At 46.2% G+C, this 18664-nt stretch overlaps 2 protein-coding genes across 9 annotated transcripts in view; one reads left to right on the top strand and one right to left on the bottom strand.

The window, feature by feature from the left end:
* The window catches only part of LOC138471650 (uncharacterized), a 57901-nt gene extending 43562 nt beyond the window's left edge, over window positions 1-14339 (bottom strand). Inside the window, exons 1-2 of one of the 2 annotated variants that reach the window (XR_011268479.1) lie at window positions 14224-14322; window positions 7844-8733 (exon numbers count right to left, since the gene is read on the bottom strand). Coding sequence is in view for 1 of the 2 variants with exons in the window: in XM_069609370.1 (XP_069465471.1) it covers window positions 14224-14241 (18 nt within the window). In the remaining variant the exon portion in view is untranslated. Of the gene's footprint in view, window positions 1-7843; window positions 8734-14223 lie in introns of those variants that run through there. The other variant, XM_069609370.1, reaches the window with a different exon arrangement.
* RALGPS1 (Ral GEF with PH domain and SH3 binding motif 1) overlaps window positions 1-18664 on the top strand; it is a 2625553-nt gene that overhangs the window by 311011 nt on the left and 2295878 nt on the right. The window lies entirely within an intron of this gene.

Here is an 18664-nt window from a genome sequence, read left to right as displayed (position 1 = left end):
GCCCCAAATGCTCTCGTTCAGATGCCCCGATGCGCTCATTCAGATGCCCCCAATACGCTTATTCTGATTCCCTGATGCGCTCAATCAGATGCCCCCAATGCTCTCGTTCAGATTTCCTGATGCGCTCAATCAGATGCCCCCAATGCTCTCGTTCAGATGCCTCGATCCGCTCATTCAGATGCCCCGATGCGCTCATTCAGATGCCCCGATGCGCTCATTCAGATGCCCCCAATGCACTTATTCTGATTCCCTAATGCGCTCATTCAGATGCCCCCAATGCTCTCATTCAGATGCCCCGATGCGCTCATTCAGATGCCCCCATGCGCTTATTCTGATTCCCTGATGCTCTCATTCAGATGCCCCGATGCGCTCATTCAGATGCCCCGATGCGCTCATTCAATGCCCCCAATGCGCTCATTTAGATGCCCCCAATGCTCTCGTTCAGAAGCCCCAATGCGCTCATTCAGATACCCCAATGCGCTCATTTAGATGCCCCGATGCGCTCATTCAGATCCCCCCAATGCGCTTATTCTGATTCCCTGATGCGCTCATTCAGATGCCCCGATGCGCTCATTCAGATGCCCCAATGTGTTCATTCAGATGCCCCGATGCGCTCATTCAGATGCCCGCAATGCGCTTATTCTGATTCCCTGATGCGCTCATTCAGATGCCCCAAATGCTCTCGTTCAGATGCCCCGATGCGCTCATTCAGATGCCCCAATACGCTTATTCTGATTCCCTGATGCGCTCAATCAGATGCCCCCAATGCTCTCGTTCAGATGCCCCGATGCGCTCATTCAGATGCCCCGATGCGCTCATTCAGATGCCCCGATGCGCTCATTCAGATGCCCCCAATGCACTTATTCTGATTCCCTGATGCGCTCATTCAGATGCTCCAATGCGCTCATTCAGATGCCCCGATGCGCTCATTCAGATTCCCTGATGCGCTCATTCAGATACCCCCGATGCGCTCATTCAGATGCCCTGATGCGCTCATTCAGATGCCCAAATCTCTCATTTAGATGCCCCGATGCGTTCATTCAGATGCCCCCAATGCACTTATTGTGATTCCCTGATGCGTTCATTTAGATTCCCCCGATGCGCTCATTCAGATGCTCCCGATGCGCTCATACACAGACCCTCTTTGCACTCATGCAGAGGCCCCCGATGCGCTCATTCAGATGCCCCAATGTGCTTATTCTGATGCCCTAATGCGCTCATTAAGATGCCCCGATGCACTCATTCAGATGGCCCCGATGCGCTCATTCAGATGCTCCTGATGTGCTCATTCAGATGCCCTTTGAGAATTGCGATGATGCTTTTATTGGTGCAAGTGAAGAAATGCCCTTGCGCCCGAAAATGTTTTGAGAATCTAGCCCATAGTGCCTGTAATAGGTGCTTAAATGCATGTGTTGGGTCTAATGTTTATGAATGCCTCCTGGAGTAGGTTTGATCCTTGGTGAGCAGGGTAGACGTGTGTCCACGTCTCTGGGATGCCCATATTGTGACAGTCTTCGTTAGTTCGTGTGTTCATTGAGCCAGGGCCTAGCTCCGAGAAGCAGTAGACGCTGTACATCAGTAGGTTAACAAGTATACAGGCATGGTGCACACGTTCCAACCAGGCTGTGTTATGTTACGGTTTCGCAAAAGGATCAGCAATTAGGGGAGAGTTGGGGTTGGTCGGCAAGAGGGATTGTGGGGGATCTGCAGTGTGCGAAGAAGGTGCTTCCTGAAGAGAATGGCCTTGTTCTCCTTCTGAGCTGCATGGGAGTGGGTGCGAGTCCTATTTTGCCTCTTTCCTATGTTTTTCTTCTTTGCACCTCTGCAACTCTAGTCTGGACAGCTCCTGGCTTCTTAAGGCGAGATGGTGGCCCTGTCAGTCTGGTGGGCGGGAGCACAGCAGAGTGGCATCTTTGTAGAAGACGTAGCTGGTCTTAAAACTAATGCATGCTTGTAGGGCCAACCAATTTAGTGTAATGAGGGTGGGTGTAATGTGTTCACATTTGCCGAGGCCTTTGATGAGCTTGCCTGTGGCTTTGGGATGCTGTTCATTGGTGCCAGGGTGGAAGAGGGTAGGCCAATGAGCAGGGCATCTCCAGCATCCAGTTGAGAATTGATAAGGAACTGATACATGAATCAGAAGTTATTGTCTGGGAGGAAGGGCTTAATTTTCACCAAGATGTCTGCGTTTCCTTTGCTGCCTGCATTTTGAAGGAGTGGTCGCTCTCAGTGTGGAATTCCAGGGACTCAGCACATTGTGTCAGCTGCTGTGAGAAGCCCTCTAGGTTCACGGCAGACAGCCAGGTCTGGATGTGGGTGTGTTTGAGGGTGTTGGAGAGGAGGAGTCATTCTGTTTTGGATGGGTTCTGCTTCAGCTATGCACTGGACATCCAGGTGTCTATCTAGTTGAATCAAGCCTTGAGCTGGTGGATGTCTTCGATGGAGGAGATTTTGAGGTAGAGTTGAGTATCATCTGCATATTGGTGCATGTGTGCCTGGGAAGGAGGCTCTCAGGGTCTCCACAGGTTGAAGGTTGAGCGTGCCTGGATGGACCCCTGGGGGACACCACAGGTGATGGGTATGAGGGATGATCTGGAGGTATTCATCCGACCGCACTGATTACTTCCTGACTATCCAGTGAATGTTACTGCGCTGACAGTAACTTCCTCAGGCTCTGCTTGGCGGAAGTCACTGTGGGTTCCGCTCCTGTCGAGGGGGTTGTGGAAAATAGTGTGGTCTCTGGCGATGCTCTCTCCAGTGCTATCCAGTGTCTGTGTTCTTGGAAACTGGGGTGGTGGGGGGGGGTGATACGTGTACCATGTTACTTCTGCAGAATGACATTGTTACTTGATGGATGAGCTCTCTCCTGGTGCCCATTGGGCGAAAGAATTCAAATGGGTGGGTGTGCCATGAGGGCATACCTACTCTGCCTCTTGGTATTCTGCTTGTGAGGGGACTGAGTGGTGGATGGGAGTAGACCATCACCAGCGTCATTGGGTAGGCCTGCATGTACTTTGTGGGGGCTGTGTGTTGGAAAGTGACGTCAAAGGACTGCAGCTTTTTGTTGCTGTCTTGGCCATCGAGAGTGACCTTTAATCGTGAGAGACCACTGGGTAGGGATTTATTTATTTATTTGGAATTCTTGTAACATTGCGCCACATGCCCATAGGCCTCAGGAGGCTCCCTGCTGTGAAGGCTGCCCTCATGGTGCAGCGCAGCTTGCTGTCTTGTCTCAGCGATGTGAACACAGAAGGAGTGGCAATCATTCACGGAAGAATAGACATATTTCCCAAGATCACAGCTGATGAATGCCTCCAATCATCCTGAGGATATGAAGTGGAGGGCAGAGATGTAATGGTACCAACAATCACAAACATGGGACAGACCTGACGGAATAACTCTGATACAGAAGCAAGCAAGAAGCCCCCAACCATGTTAACATTCACGTTTTAATTGTCTTAAAATTGTGTGTACTTCCATAAAGTGTTCTTGTGTCTTAAAAATGTGCTGGGTCTAGAAATACGCATCTAAATCTTTGAAACTGCTGGGACACTTTTCAGGGAGCTTATTTTCGGATTCGCTTTGCCCTGTCCTATGTGGCAGTCACGCCTCTGGTACATTTGGGAGACTGTGAGTGGTTGTCTCTCTCCATTTATCCCCGGAATAGTTGTGTCAACACAACTTCAGGTTGTTTAGCAGGTCGAGTGAAGAGCGTCATCTACTGGGAATCACTCAGCCTCTCTTCTTGTACACCGGAAGCTTGCAACCTGCGATTTAGGTCCATGTGTTCGAAAATAATTCACCTTTTCCGATTCGACCGAAATATTTTTGGTTTGTTTTTTTTGTACGAAAATGAGGGGGGAGACCCCCCGCCCGCACCACCTTCCACCCACCTTAACCTACTCCCTTAACCCACTCCACATCTATATTTAATAAAAATTGACCGAAACTCCTAAAGTATTAGAACAAAATAATGTGGTCAATTCGGAAAAGGTCAATTGGGCCACGATCAAGTAGGCTAATACCCAACCTGCAGCTCACCAGATGTTTTGGGCCACGGTGGCCCATGATCCCTCACTATTGACTATACTGGCTTTGGATGATGGGAGTTGTAGTCCAAAACATCTGGAGAGTCAAAGGTTTCATAACCTTGTTGAGAGTGTGTTCTTGTTAAAAAGCACAGGGAATGCCTGTCGTGCCCCCTCAGTAATCCTCTCTTTTCTTTTATGTCATAGTGTTCAAAAGTAAACATAACATATTCTATTAAAACCAACCATTCTTCGAGTTTCCTTGTAGACCGACCAAACTTGGTTGAGTCATTTCAGGGTAAATTTGCTAACTTTACACAATTGGGTAATTCCCAGAATGCACCAGGACAGGTTGAAAAAAACACAAGACGCTTCCCTCATTTGCAAGGTTTGTATGATTTTCTTGGCTTTTTGAGTGCAGTTTTGAGCCCACAGGTGAACACGCTAACTCATAATGTTGACTTCTGACCACATCTTTTTAAAATGTTTATTCCGCTCCTAGAAATGTGGTATCCATTGGTAACGTAGATGGACTAAATTCTGTTTTTGAAATTATATTTAATTCTATCTGTCACCAGACCACCATCAGCACTTTGGCAAAATATTCTAAGACTGGAGTTAGAGAACTAAAATATCACAGTCCTAGACTATGTGTGCAAGTGCAAGTGCTTTTTAACTTCAGAAAATAAATATTGTTTCAAAAACTGTATTTTTTCCGGGATAGAACCCTACTGCGACCCGACCTAATGAATAACTTCTATCAGGCCACGAGACTTAATCAATAAACCGCCCCCAGACAAGGATTTTACTGGCCTAGTAATGCCCGGCCCAGTTAGAAGCTAGAGCAGAAAAAAAAAACTACAAAACCAAGATGGCCACCATGGATTAGGGAGAAGGGAACTACATGTAATCCCTTCCCCCTTTCCATGGCGGGCATTGCCGCAACGAATATGGGCTGGTAACACCAATTGCTCACAGCGCTGGCGTGGTGGTGGGAGATGTGGAAATTGGGGTTGGGAAATGGGGTAGAAGGGGACAGGGAGGGTGGGCGCACTTACCCGATTTCCGGTGGGATAGATAGCGGCCTCCCACTTCTGAAGGGGCTCGGAGAGGTGGCTTTACCATGAGGTAAATACCCCATTCATAGCCTCCTGATTGGCTGGCAGACCTCCACATAATCGAGGAGTGCTAATCAAAAATATACACATCAAGTTTCGGAAAGGCTTAAAGCTGGCACATTCCGTACTAGTGTTAGCCATCTGGGGCACTGTGAGACACCAGATAGCAATCCTGCCATTGAATATATTGAACTTTTATTTACTAATCGTACATAACTCGGGAGGATAGCTCAGGGGCTACGTGCTTGCCTTGGAAACAAGACGACGCAGAGCAACACAGGTTCGATCGTGCTTAAAAACCTCTGGGTATTAGGTGCGTTATAAATAACCGATTATGAATTACATACTACAGATTCAGGTATGCAAATTAAGGAATGTTGCTTACGTATCGTACTCCGAGGATTTTGATCCGTGGCCGAGCTGTGAACTGGCCGATGGGTGTTTAATTGCAAACCTGTTCTTTCACTCAACCTAGGCTGTCTTTGTACCTGTACCTCCCAACATTCCTCACCTTGCACCCAGCAGCAACACTGTGTGCACGTTGCAGTACAAATAACTAAGTAAATAAAGAAAGAGACATGTAGATATATCATGAGCTTAGGGTTAAAAATGTCAGTTTTCTTGACACATTTGGTAAATGCAGAGTTAGCAAGATTTAGCCAAGGCACACTGCCTCGGAACAGTGATCTCCAAATATGTTCGAGTCACTGCTCGGTAAACTGCAAATATTACATGGCCACTTTTGTATTTTGTATTTGGATTTGTTTAATATTTGTATCGCGCACCGAACCCTGAGGTAGCTGGGCACTTGAGATACTTGGGGTTGCATACATGAAAACGCAGAGAAATACACTCAGGCGTGAGTACAATAAATAAGTGCGACCCTGGTTACATAAAGGTCAGAGGAAGCAATGTATAACAGCAGAATGGTTACATACAATGAGTCGATATCATACATATTCAGTGAGCAAATAACAATAAAGCAGATCTTAGTAGTGAGCTTTTGGTTGGATGAAAAAGAAACACTCCCTCTGCAGCTCCCTTGCGCCCTATGTCTTTCCTCTTCATCCGGCCCATCTCGTTGCGAGTGGGGGGGGTCTTTTTGCTCCATTTTCCCAGCACTTTTTTTATGGGGGGACAAGCCCTCCATATACCCTTCCTACATCCCTTGTCCTCCACTTTGCATACCCTCCAAAATCATAAATATTTAATCCCTTACCTGCCCCCCCCAAATAAAAAGGGGTGAAAAGGCAGCAAACGCCCATTTCACCGAATGTGACGACATGGCCAGGGCGAGGTGGGTGAGTACCTTCCCTCCTCTCCAACAGTGTGAACAGATTAGTTCTGTTTCTTTTGCAAGCGCACTGGACATTGGAATGGTTTCCATGTCCCCACTGCCCTGCAGAGCTCTGCCAGGCCCCAGTAGACTAGTGGGACATGTTATACAGAGCTTTATGGTTAGCAGCAGTCTGCCCTCCAACTAATGCAGCACTCTACTTGATGCCCCCTGGGTGACCATCACACTTTTACTTTTTCCATAGGGAGGCCCCAGCTGAAGAAAGAGATCTACCACCACCTCCGTCAGGGTCAGAAGCGACTGACCCTGACGGAGGTGGAGGCGATGAGCGAAGAAGCAATACATTTAGGAAGAGAGAGTTGGAGGTATTGAGGCCCCAGAAGGCCTTGTGGACAATGCAGAGGGTTTTGAACTTAATCCTCGCAGCCAAAGGGAGCCAGTGCAGAGATTTCAGTCCTGGAGAGATACAATCCCCGGGCTTGTGGCCAAGGACAAGACACGCAGTCCTGTTCTGGATGAGTTGGCGGAGAGTAGAAGCAGACAGATTTAGAAAGAGGCTGTTGCATTAGTCAAGCCTAGAGAGAACCAGAGCTCTGGAGACGGTGAGCTTCTGGGAGATAGGAAAGGGAGAATACCTCTGGAGGTTAATAACTGCAGATCATCGTGGTATGACAGGCAAGAGGGAGCTGAATCACTAGGAGCTGATTCATGGAAAAGTGTACAGAAATCCTGCAATATCTGTGCGCCAACAGATTCACTGCACGAGCCTGCACGTAGAATTGTTTCTGTGCACTCTGCGTATTCATGGAATTGTTCACACAAAGTAACTGTATATGCAAGTCGGTGCCTGGAACGCCCCTGACACGCTGCCATGCAAATCACAAGCAGCCAGAAGCAGCCACCTTTGCATGCTCTCTGGGCATGAACACATGCACCCTCAACCATGCCTGCATCTAAGGCAACCTGCGCAGGGTGGCGTGTATCTGTTATTGGCACCCCAACAACATGCGTAAAATTTTTCGTAACTCGGATGAATCTCTGAAAATCTGCATGCGAACCCCCGTAAACCGGCCCAGCACCCCCAAACTCACCTGCGCACTGTGAATCCTATGTGCAAGTGAATTTACGCCTGCCTTCGAGTGGCAGACAGATTGAACAATTTTCATGTTCATTTCGCCAGCGAGAAGTTGCGCAGTCACATCCATGAATACACTTTGATGTGCGCATTTGTGGGCGTGCTATGGACTGCCTGTGGTCTGTCCCTCGTAACATGCACTTTTTCCCTTGTTCTTCCTAATTTTCCAAGTTGCGCCCTTTCGTATCCCCACTCATTTACGTCCTCTGCTGACCCTATAGGCCACTGCACACCAGCGCACCAAAACAAGGAACACAGAGACCAGTAGAAAGTGATCTGTCTTTATTCACTTTTCTTTCTTTCTGCTGCGAACGCGGCAATATATTACTGCACAAGCACGAGCGAACGCATATCCATTCATTCCAGCCAGCATGACGAGGAGACTCGCCATGCCACGTTAAACGTGTCCTTGCTGGACACGACATAGCTCCCTCTCGGGCAAAACAGAATCGCGTTATTCACAGTTAGTCTCATATATCCTCAGTCAGTCTCACAGGCCTTGTGATGCATCACATTGGGCTTGTTGGCATCAGCACAGACTGTCCAGGCTCTGTCAAAACAGCATCCTCATTTCCTGACCTTTCTTGACCGCCTTCCTCAACATTCTCCTCGTCATCGAGCTCCTTCTCTCCCTCTCGGTAGAGCCTACATTGTGACACATTTCGTGTGATCACCCTTCCCGGGGATCGGGCATTCACCATAGATCCCTTGATCTGTGTGATGACTAAATGGGCAGGATCAAATCTTGACTCCGACTTCCGTTCTTGCTTCCGAGACACAAGAACCATGTGCCCTGTTTGCAGTGTTGAAGACTTTGCTCCCCGCTTCCCATCAGCATATCTTTTCATCTCGCGCTTCCTGGCAGAACCCACAGCCTGCAGCGTTGTGAGGTCATTTTCCCAAAGCTCTTCTCTATGAGGCAGTCTTGTTTTCACTTTTCTTTGAAACACAAGCTCTGATGGGCATCTTCCCGTCGTTCCATGCAGCAAATTTCTGTAATCTCTGAGCATGTGGCATTCAGCTTGATGTAGGGACATCTGACGCAGCTCATTTTGTTGCAATACTTGCTTTAGACTTCCCATACATTTCTCAATCATTCCGTTGGCTTGCAGCTGAACTGGCCATTTCCAGCCCTTTAAGATGAGTAACGGTACCCTAGAGATAAAAGGCGATGCAGATTTTATTCATATATCAATAATCGAGACGACACAAATAGTTTGGCAAAAGTTTTATTTGTTTTAATGTTAAGTATCTAAAACAGGGAGTACAACGAACATCAGCAATCGCTCCATATTCTGACTCTAACTACTTCATAAAAAAGTTGGGTTCTTATACCCATAACTGGTCATAACTGACTTGTTGACCTGCGTCATTACCAACGTCATCCTACGTGGCTAACTACAAAAACCTATCGGGAAGTGGGATTGGTTCTAAGTGAATAACTAAGCATAGGTTCTATATCTATATGGAGTAACGAATAGAGGTAATAGGATAGTTAACATCAGGTGGGGCAACTAAGCCCTCCCTTCAAAATGGCCACTATGAACATCACTAAATGTGCAACGTCCCATTGGCTACACAAACTATAGGATCCCCAACTACGTGGTCCCCTACAATTGGTTGGCTCCACACCCCCGTCAGTACTTTTCCTACCTATGTGAGCAGCACGCAGACTGAACAACCAGGTGCGGGGGAGCTCGTTTTAGCACCAGCTTCCCACCAATTAAAATATTATCCATCATCACCTCAATGGTCCAGTGTCAAGTACTTTGAAGTTGGCCTTGAGTTTGTACTGTTCTCTGAGAATTTGTAAGGAGTATGGGCACTATCCAGCTTCCGTGCATAGGTGTGATCATCTCATCCATCCAACATTCTTCCATGACTGGACACTATGAAATAGAATCTTTTCGTGGATTTGATTTTATTTTCAATAGTCCTCTGACATCTTTTGTTTTTGCTTGACCACTCTGAACAGGAGTTTCTGTTCTTTCACACTAATTGTATCCAATGTCAGCCAACTCCAGGTTGATAAGACCTTGGCTTTCTTGGCGCTGTGAACTTCTTAGCTGAACTTTTTTTCTGTTTAATTCAATTGCTTTTCTTTACTGCGACACTGAAATGAGGTCTTCTTCGTTGTTCAGTACTGCTTTATGCGTATTGGAAACATTCATTCTTTACTTAATCCATATGTATCTATGAGGTATATAGATATATGTTGCAGCTTGCCGCGGTCTAATCTATTTAAGAATGTGGCTAGCTTCATGATTGCTTTGCTGCTTGCCTTTCATTGCATCTGTACACGTTTAAACTGAATATCGTCATCACGTTTGTGGCATAGGTTTCTCAATCCGAAGATGTCACTTATACTTGGTATTTCTTTGTTCTTTATAATCGTCTGCCTCTCTGGCCCGGTTATCTTTCTATCTGGGTGTCGATTCAGCTTTGTATGATGTCACCATTCATCCTGGTCTTTCAGTTTTTGTGTTTCATCAGGAATCTCGTTCAAATGGCCATCATATCGTCTTGGATGCAAGTATGGTTTCCTCAATGGGTACTTTACCTCCCATATTCTCTTAGGTATAGGTATTCTTATGGGTACTGCACGGGCCCCGCGCTTTTCTCTTTGCTGGTTCACCTGTTCAGTATACGTCACATATTTTGGTTCATACGTTTCAGGTAATGTAGGCAGGGCAGGTGGAGTGGGGGTACTTGGCTCCTCCTCTAGACAGCCACAACTGTGTGATTTTCCAGTGATGAAGGCCCATCTTACTCATAAATCGTGCAAACTCCAGATGGCTAACAGCGGCCCATTGTCAGATTTTAATATCTCAGGAAAGCCCCAAGATGAGGAGATAATGTCCAATTCAGGGATGACAGTGCTAGCTGCTGTGGACAAGATCATCTTTTCAAGAGGGAAACAAGAGAATTCATCCATCACCATCATCCAGTATTTTCCCCCATCAAACGGCCCAAAGAAGTCAATCACGACATGTGTCCACGGTGCCTCTGGCAGTTCTGACATCCTGAGTGGTTCCGGGTTGTCGGGTTTCAATGTGCACTGACATAGATGACATCTTTTTACAGTGCTTTCCGCCATTAAGTCAATCCCTGGGAACCACATGGTATCTCTTATTTGTCACTTGGTGGCCACCATGCCTCGATGCCTTCCGTGTGCCAGATCCACTACTTGCTGTCGTAGGTTCGTAGGTATAATGATCCGCCTCCCACGCATCACAAGGCCTTCTGCAGTCACTGACAGCTCATCTTTCACCTGTCTGAAAGCTTGCATTTCTTGCTGTAAAGTCTTTTGGCTTCCTTGTGTGTATTCTAAATTACTGTCTCTCTACCATCAAGATGTTATGAGCTCCTTCACCTTCTGCAGTATCCTTTCACTCATGGTGTGATCTCTCACCATGCTCATCGTAAGTGGCTTCAGAGGTCCTTGTTGAGCGAGGACATTTTTTCGTCCAACATGGATGGATCACAATCTTGTTTCACAAGTGGTTGCCCGAGACATGAAGTCTGCCGGGTTGTATTCTTTTCCTGTCTTATGAATGATTGTGAAGTTGAAGTCTTGTAACCTTAACCCTCACCTCTCAATTCTAGGAGGCATCCTACATGGAAGGTTTCCGTAGATCGTGACCTGGGCTTGGTGATCAATAACAACTGTGAACGGCTTTCCTAGCAGGAACATCTGAAAGTGTTCACACGGCCAGATGACTGCCAGACCCTCTTTTTCCAGATTGAGTACTTTCTTTCGACGTCTGTAAGACTTTTGGTGGCACAGGCGACAATGGCCCTGGGGCTGTCTCTGCCAGGCCTGTGCTGTGCCAAGATGGCACCCAAACCAACCGGGCTTGCATCTACCGTTAGTTCAGTGCATTTAACCAGGTTGAAATAGGCTATGCACTCAGCAGATCCAATGTCTTTCTTGATCTGTGTGAACACCCCTTCACAAGATCGGTCCCAGTTAAATTCTTTCCCTTGCTTGGAAAGTTCTCTTAATGGTGCACTGATGGTAGCAAAATCCTTCATGTATCTACTGCAACAGCTGGCCATCCCCAGAAATGAGCTTACATCGCTCACATCTTGTGAGGGCGAAATTTTTTCAATGGCGGTTACTTTTCCAGGATCAGGACTCGTTCCATCTGGTGAAAACACATGTGCAGAGAATTTTAGATGTTTCTTGTGAAACGCACACTTTTCAGTGTTGAGTGTTAGCCCCACCTGAGAGAGAGAGCCAGACACACCTGATGCAACGCTCCATCATGTTGCTCAAGAATCATCCCAAAAACTAAAATATCGTCGCTGTAATTGAAGCAGTTCTTTACGTGCCGAATTAACCTCCTAATGCTCTCTTGAAAGATTGTGGCAGCCTCGATATCCCAAAGCGTAACTACTTATATCGAAACAAGCCTATGTGGGTCGCAAATGTTATGTAGCTTTCAAACAATAGTCTGTTGGTACTCTTGTTCAGAAGAGAATCGCCATAGCATTTTGGTGCTGGACTGCTCATGTGGGTGGGACAAAGACTGATGTGCAAATGTATATTTCCCTTCTGTGAAAGGTACAGTGAGCTAAAATGTGGCTGCGGACTCTAGAGTGGGTACCATCGCATAGAACAGGCTATGTTTGCCGTGTTCGTTCTCATAGAAGGGAACCCATGACTAATCCTTTGATTTTTTTCAAGGGCCTTAGGTTTAGTCACCCTAAGTGTCCTAGGGTCATCCAGACGTGGACCCCTTGCTCACTGTGCTCAGAGAGGCACAGCTCCACCTCACTGATGATGCCCAAGAAGGCTGAAACACGTGTATGGGGTTGCTGTTGGTACTCTTGTTCAGAAGGGAATTGCCGTAGCATTTCGGTGCTGGACTGCCCATGTGTGCCAGACAAAGACTGATATGCAAATGGATATTTCCCATCTGTGAAAGGTACAGTGAGCTAAAGTGTGGCTGCAGAGTCTCGAGTGGGTACCTTCCCAAAGAACAGTTAATTTAGCCGTGTTAGTTCTCGCAGAGGGGCGCCTATGACTATTGTGTCCCTGCTGGACACGACATGCCCCTTACCCCGCCCTCTACGCAAGGCACTCGGCCGCTCGCAGAGATGTGCCGAGAATATGCAAAGGCCATGCAAGCCCAAGGAAAACCCAGAACATTCGATGGCATGAATCGGCAAACGGGATTATGTACCCAGTTCGGCGTGCAAGTTCACTATATTTCATGCAAATAATTCCATGAATCGGGCCCTCAGTGTTTAATTTTCTCCACTAAGAGAGATATAAAACACTGCCTGCCAATATTCTTCCAAGGTGGCGTGTTATAACGGATTCAAATGGAATCCACCTGCTCTTTATCAAGTGACAACATGAGGCGAATGCCAGTGGAATCCATCTGTTTTACGCCTGCAGGAAAAACTCATGCAGTGATTAAATTAAGTGCTCACTCAAGGCAGAGGAGAAAAGCACAGTGGAGATGTTATCTCTGCTCTGTGCCCCTCCTCTGCCATTTGTCAGCAAGAAAAATAGTTGAGTGTGAAAGGAAAGCATAAAGGAATTTATGGCAAGCGTTTCGGGATGATAGCTTAGGGGCAACGTGCTCGCCTTAGAAGCAAGATGTCACAGAGCAACACAGGTTTGATCCCTGGGTCCGCGCTTAGAAACCTCTGGGTATTAAGCGCGTTATAAATAACCTATCATATTATCATATATCAAGCCATTCATAAATGACCACCTGGCAACTGAAAAGTTATTAATTGCTCTTTGTCAGTAGGGTGGTAACGTCGGAGAAACCGTAGTAGAAAGGCAAAAAGGTGATAAGAATGTTGCTGGATACTGCAACAGGGCGGTAACAAGCCTGATGGTGCCAGAAAAGGCAGTCTGTAACATGAATGCTGGACACATTTAATATCCGAATGGAAGGAGTGTGTTTGTGTCATAAAACTACATACATGAGGCAGCTTCTTGGGGGCCCATCAGAGTCCTGGGGCCCATGTCAACTGAAAAGCTTGAAATGCCCTAACAAAGTCACTTCCTCAGTCAAGCACACCTGACAGGAAGTACACACTTCAAAAAGCTTGTTCTTGGGATAGATTTGGAATGTAATACCTTTAAGCCACAGTTGCCTTGATTGTATGCAGAATAATTGTTAATCTCTTTGCATGCAAACATGAGTTCATATGAAGTTGAAAAAAGAATGCTTAGTTGCTCTTTCTTCTTCAACGTTGTAGTATCTCGAAAGATGCGAGATGAATTTGGAGTAAACGCAATGCTGTCACTAAGCATAACACTGATCGCAGCTTCCGTTAAACCACAAAGCGTGCAGAGGACATGCCACGAACATACAAGTGCCCGGACCTTGTGAAGACGGCGCTTAACATGACAGACTCCTCTCCCCAAACACCAGGCCGCTGAGAACTGTGAGCGCTGCCATTACTTTCGCACTCAGAGGAGCACTTCCCGCGCGGCCCAATGTGGGGTTGTTGTCATATAACAGCCAACTAACTGTCCAGTACCATCTACGTTCTGTGCACTCCTTCGGCTCGGAAGTGCACAGCATGTCACGTGCCCGGTAGATGTACAGTTACACTCACTTCAGAAACATTTGGCATACAAGCCAACTACCTACACGGCGTAGGCCACACACTGACCTTGGTGAAGACCCCCATCAAATGGCGCAAGCGGCTGCCCCCCGTCTCGCCCTCTGCGCGCCGTCCCAGCTCTCTCTGGCCGCCTGAAGTGTCTCGCCGCCTACACTAAACGTGCCGCTCCGCCCGCTGGACACAGGACGCCGATGTGTTGCCCTGTTGCCGTGCAGCTGCCTGGCAACCGAATGCCAGAGTCCGTTGCACGTTCACTTTGCAAATACCTCTGCATGGCTCGCGGTAGGTTCAGGGCGTCTTTTGTTTGAAAGGCAGGAGCAGAATTGTTGCATTAAGATAAAAAAAAATGCATATAGACTGATAGATAATATGGATGTGTTTGCATATAGCGCTTCATGGTGGATTCCTCCGGCTTCTAAGCGCTGTAAAGTTGTTATTACTGCCCGCGTTAGGGGCACTCGATTTACCGACCTCAGAAAGCTGAGGGGCTGAGCCAGCCCTGCCGCAGGCTTGGACCATGGGAAGTGCAGGCTGGCCCTGCATCAGAGGAGAGAATTTAACTTGTGAGCTGACCACCTGGACATAAACAGATGAGTCTGAAGCGGCAATAGCGCCTCTGTAGATATGATAAACCCCATTCTTGCCCAGAGAAAGGCGCTTTTTGGGATACTAAGCCCTTGGAATGTGCACGCTACCTGAGGCGATCTGCTGAAAGCTGGCTCAGGGGTTGCTATAGCTACCCATTGTTGGGTCTACTGATTGGCCAAGCCATGTCAGGTTCATTTCGCCATGCACCCATAAAAGTCAATAAATTATCCACCTCGAATCCATCCACCACAAAACACGTCTTACCTTCACACAAACTCTAACCCATCACCCACACAAAACCCGGACAAGCATGCTGGCACTTCCTGCACATTCCACTCTGCAAACCGACCTGCAAACAAAAGTAAGCATTTGCCCACTGGGCACCCAGAGCATTGAAAACACTACCTCTTCACATCCACATTGTACCCACCAGCACCACTTTTAGGACCTCATCACGAGTTGGGCGGTATCCCGGCTTGGATACTGCCCAACTTTATTCGCGTTAGTGCCTACCCGTCTGGCAGTATTACTGCCAGAGCACGGCTTGGCTGCTAACTGTTACTCCCCATTCCCCATTGGACCCAATGGGGAATGTTCGGCATAATTACTGCGCAGTAATACCGCTGGCAGTAAGTGCAGTGAAAATTGCCATTTTGCTGGCGTGTTTATCCTCAGCTCAGAGCTGGGTGTAAACACGTCAGACTCGAGATTGGGCGGACCCTTAAACGCGCATTTAAGGGCTGCCACCCAACTCTTCATGACACTGTTAGAAAGAGCCTGAAAACATACCTGTTGGGGCCAGCTCTGAACAAACATTAAGATAAAAAAAGTAAAATAAAAATGAATAATTTACAAAAATGTATAAAACATTACGTGAAAAATAAAACCTGTAAAATATAGCAATACATCAAAAAAGGTCTTCAAAAACACCAATCAATTAGAGTATTTTTTTAATCATGTTTGCATACAAAATGCGTGATGCAATTTCATATTCCAAATCCAATACATTTTGCAAAATACAGTCTGCAAATATCATATTCCCTTCCCCCCTCAGGGCTGTCTATCCTTATACAGCGTTCATTAAACAGATCTATAATACCACACCCTTACATGGTCATTTGAGACTGCAAAAACTACATCTGGGTTTTTTGGGGAACTTTCAGGATTCTGCTTGGTAGATCTACTATAGATTTGCTAAGGGTTACATCCCCAAATCCCCTAATTTTGATTACCAAAAGCCATTTAAGTTATTTATTTATTTATTTTTGGTATTTGCAGAGCGCCCCTAACTCTGAGGCATCTGGGTGCTGATTAATGAGTGCATCCTCTGCATGACCTGGGTGGCACATCTGTGACATTGGTGTGTACCAACGGTGTTCGGAAAGATTAACTGGAGTCTGGATAGCACCCCACTAGACATGGTCCGATCACAGAGGGCATCGTGACATGACTGCAATGCGTGGAACATGCTCTCACTTGGGGACACAATCTGTTATAGTGTAATGCATAGGTCTTTTTAAAAAATTTTTTATTTTGGTTGCTTAAATTAAATTAACCTTTCAAAACACATTTTTTCATAAAACTTCAGATTACAAATCACATCACATTACATTAGGAAGAGGCAAATGACAACTTAAAAAAGAATAAGTATAAAATGAGAAAGCCACAGTAATGCATAGGTCATGGAGTAGTACATGCTCAGTGTTATCTCTATCTGCCATAAGTGCATTCCCGCAGCTTTGTTTACATTAGAGTTGCTGTGAGAGTTTCATGGAACCGTCCAATGTTCAGGATTGGTCGTTAATGATCCGTTCTGGAGAAGGTCCCTGCCATGCTTTTTGTCCAGCCCTGGGGAACTGCCAGTATGTTGGGAGTTTGGTCTCGATTCATTTAAAGTGCATCGTCGGACAGCAGGAGGAAATCATTGCACAGATGTTCTGTGTTGCTGAACTGTCTGGGCACAGAGGGTTTGCGCCTCTTCAGGTACCTACCTGGTGAAGATGTCATGGTACAGGGCAGTGGCGAAGGTGAAACTATAGTCATTGCCTACGAAATGGCTTTGACAAAACTCACCAAACGCGATACTTGGGAGATATAATTTCTTCTCCAGAACACAAAGGGTGGAAGAGTCCATGGACACTTACGTCCCTGCATTGAAGACTCTAATAGCCACATGCAACGTCACTGGCATAATAGAAGAATATATCAGGGATTGGAAAATGATGGGTGCATGTAACACAAGTAAAGTCAAGTAAAATAAGGGAGAGACTTTGGATAGACCAGGACCCAAAATTGGAAAAAGCTCTGGAATTGGCAAGAGCCATTGACGAGTCAGCAAAGAACTTACAAGAGGTAGCTCACAAGATGCACAAGTAGTTGGGGAGGCAGTACAGGCCGTGAACTGAAACAGAAGAGCAGACACCAATACATTTTCCTGAACTAATTACGTCAGAAATAGGGGCAAGAGGCATCCCAGTTATTCTGCAAAGGAAGGCCTACCTGCTGCAAGTGCGGATGGAGTAGCCATGAAACTGGAGCTATGGAATGTCCAGCTCTGTGGGTAAAGTGCAGATGCTGTGGAGCGAGAGTGCATTTTGCCAGACAGGGCAAATCAATCGCCAACATTTCTAGATCTGAAGGTCATTACAAGCCTGCCATGTACAGAACCAGTGTAAACATAATAAAGGACCTGCAGTCTTACAAAATGCTGAACGTGGAAGAAAAGGTGTTGTTGCAAATCCAAGGTCAGACATAGAGTGGACCGTAGGACATCATGAAAGTCAATGGCGTAGATATTGAGATGTTGGTAGACTCAGGATCTCCTTACACCTTGATATCCTGGAACTTTGAGGACAGTTTTGGAAAGTCTGTGAATACACTCATCACTTCTGACATAAATCTAAGTGCCTATGGGCAGGTTCCCATCATCGCATTGGGATATGAATAGGCATCCATGCAGTACAAAGATCAGAGAAGCCAGGCGGAAACTGTATGTTGCATACAAAAGTGCCAGTGTCAAACAGCTTTAGAGATACAAATATACCGATGGAAGGAGATTCCCATTTCATGCATAAATGCAAATATGCCAACGTCGAATGAGAATTTCAAGACAGTATATCCTGCCATTTCTAATGAAAAATTAGGTAAATTGAAGGGGTTTGCATACAAGATAATACTGAAAAGAGGCACAGTGCCCCAAGTGCCCAAAGTGGGAAATGTACCTGTGTTAACAAGAGAGGCACTTAAGACAAAATTGGACAGATTCGTACTGAAGTAGTTATTGCATGGATTGAAGCATCAGATGTGTTGTCACCAATTGTTTTGGAAAGGAAGCAAGATCAAGGGTTAAGAATGTGTGTTGACCTGTGTGATTTAAATGCCAGTATCTTCTTGGACAGACATGTATTGACAAATATTAATGAACTTTTGACTACTATGGGACAAGCATCATTGTTCTCAACTTTTGAACTATATCATCTACGCTTCATCAGATTGAGCTGCCTGAGTCATCACTTTGTCAAAATAGAAAGTATATCGTGCCTCTTATTGTAATAAATATATTAATATTGGCCTACGCCAAGCTGCTCGAAATTCTCTTGCGAAAGAAATCTGTGTTGCAAGGTCCTGACCTTAAATCCATGTAAAGCGCCATTTTAGGTCAAACCGCCATTTTAGGATTCGTTGTGTAAAAGTCACCCTGTGAGCTAAAATGGTGGACGATGTCATTGCAGAATACAACATGGCCGTCTTGACCTCTGTACATAGCTAATGTGTAATTTGCCTGCAGGCCACTTGTTGAGGTCGTGAACTGAGACCTTGTCCTTCGTTGACCTATGTGTAGAAGGATTACTCGTGCAATGAAACTAATCCATGAGCATATGTTGAGACAATGTATTCAAAT

This window comes from Ambystoma mexicanum, chromosome 8 (genome assembly GCF_040938575.1).
Source record: "Ambystoma mexicanum isolate Mex_15411 chromosome 8, UKY_AmexF1_1, whole genome shotgun sequence".
In the NCBI taxonomy this organism is placed as follows: domain Eukaryota; kingdom Metazoa; phylum Chordata; class Amphibia; order Caudata; family Ambystomatidae; genus Ambystoma; species Ambystoma mexicanum.
Note: the sequence above shows the minus strand (reverse complement) of the source record. Positions and strands in the feature narration are given on the sequence as shown.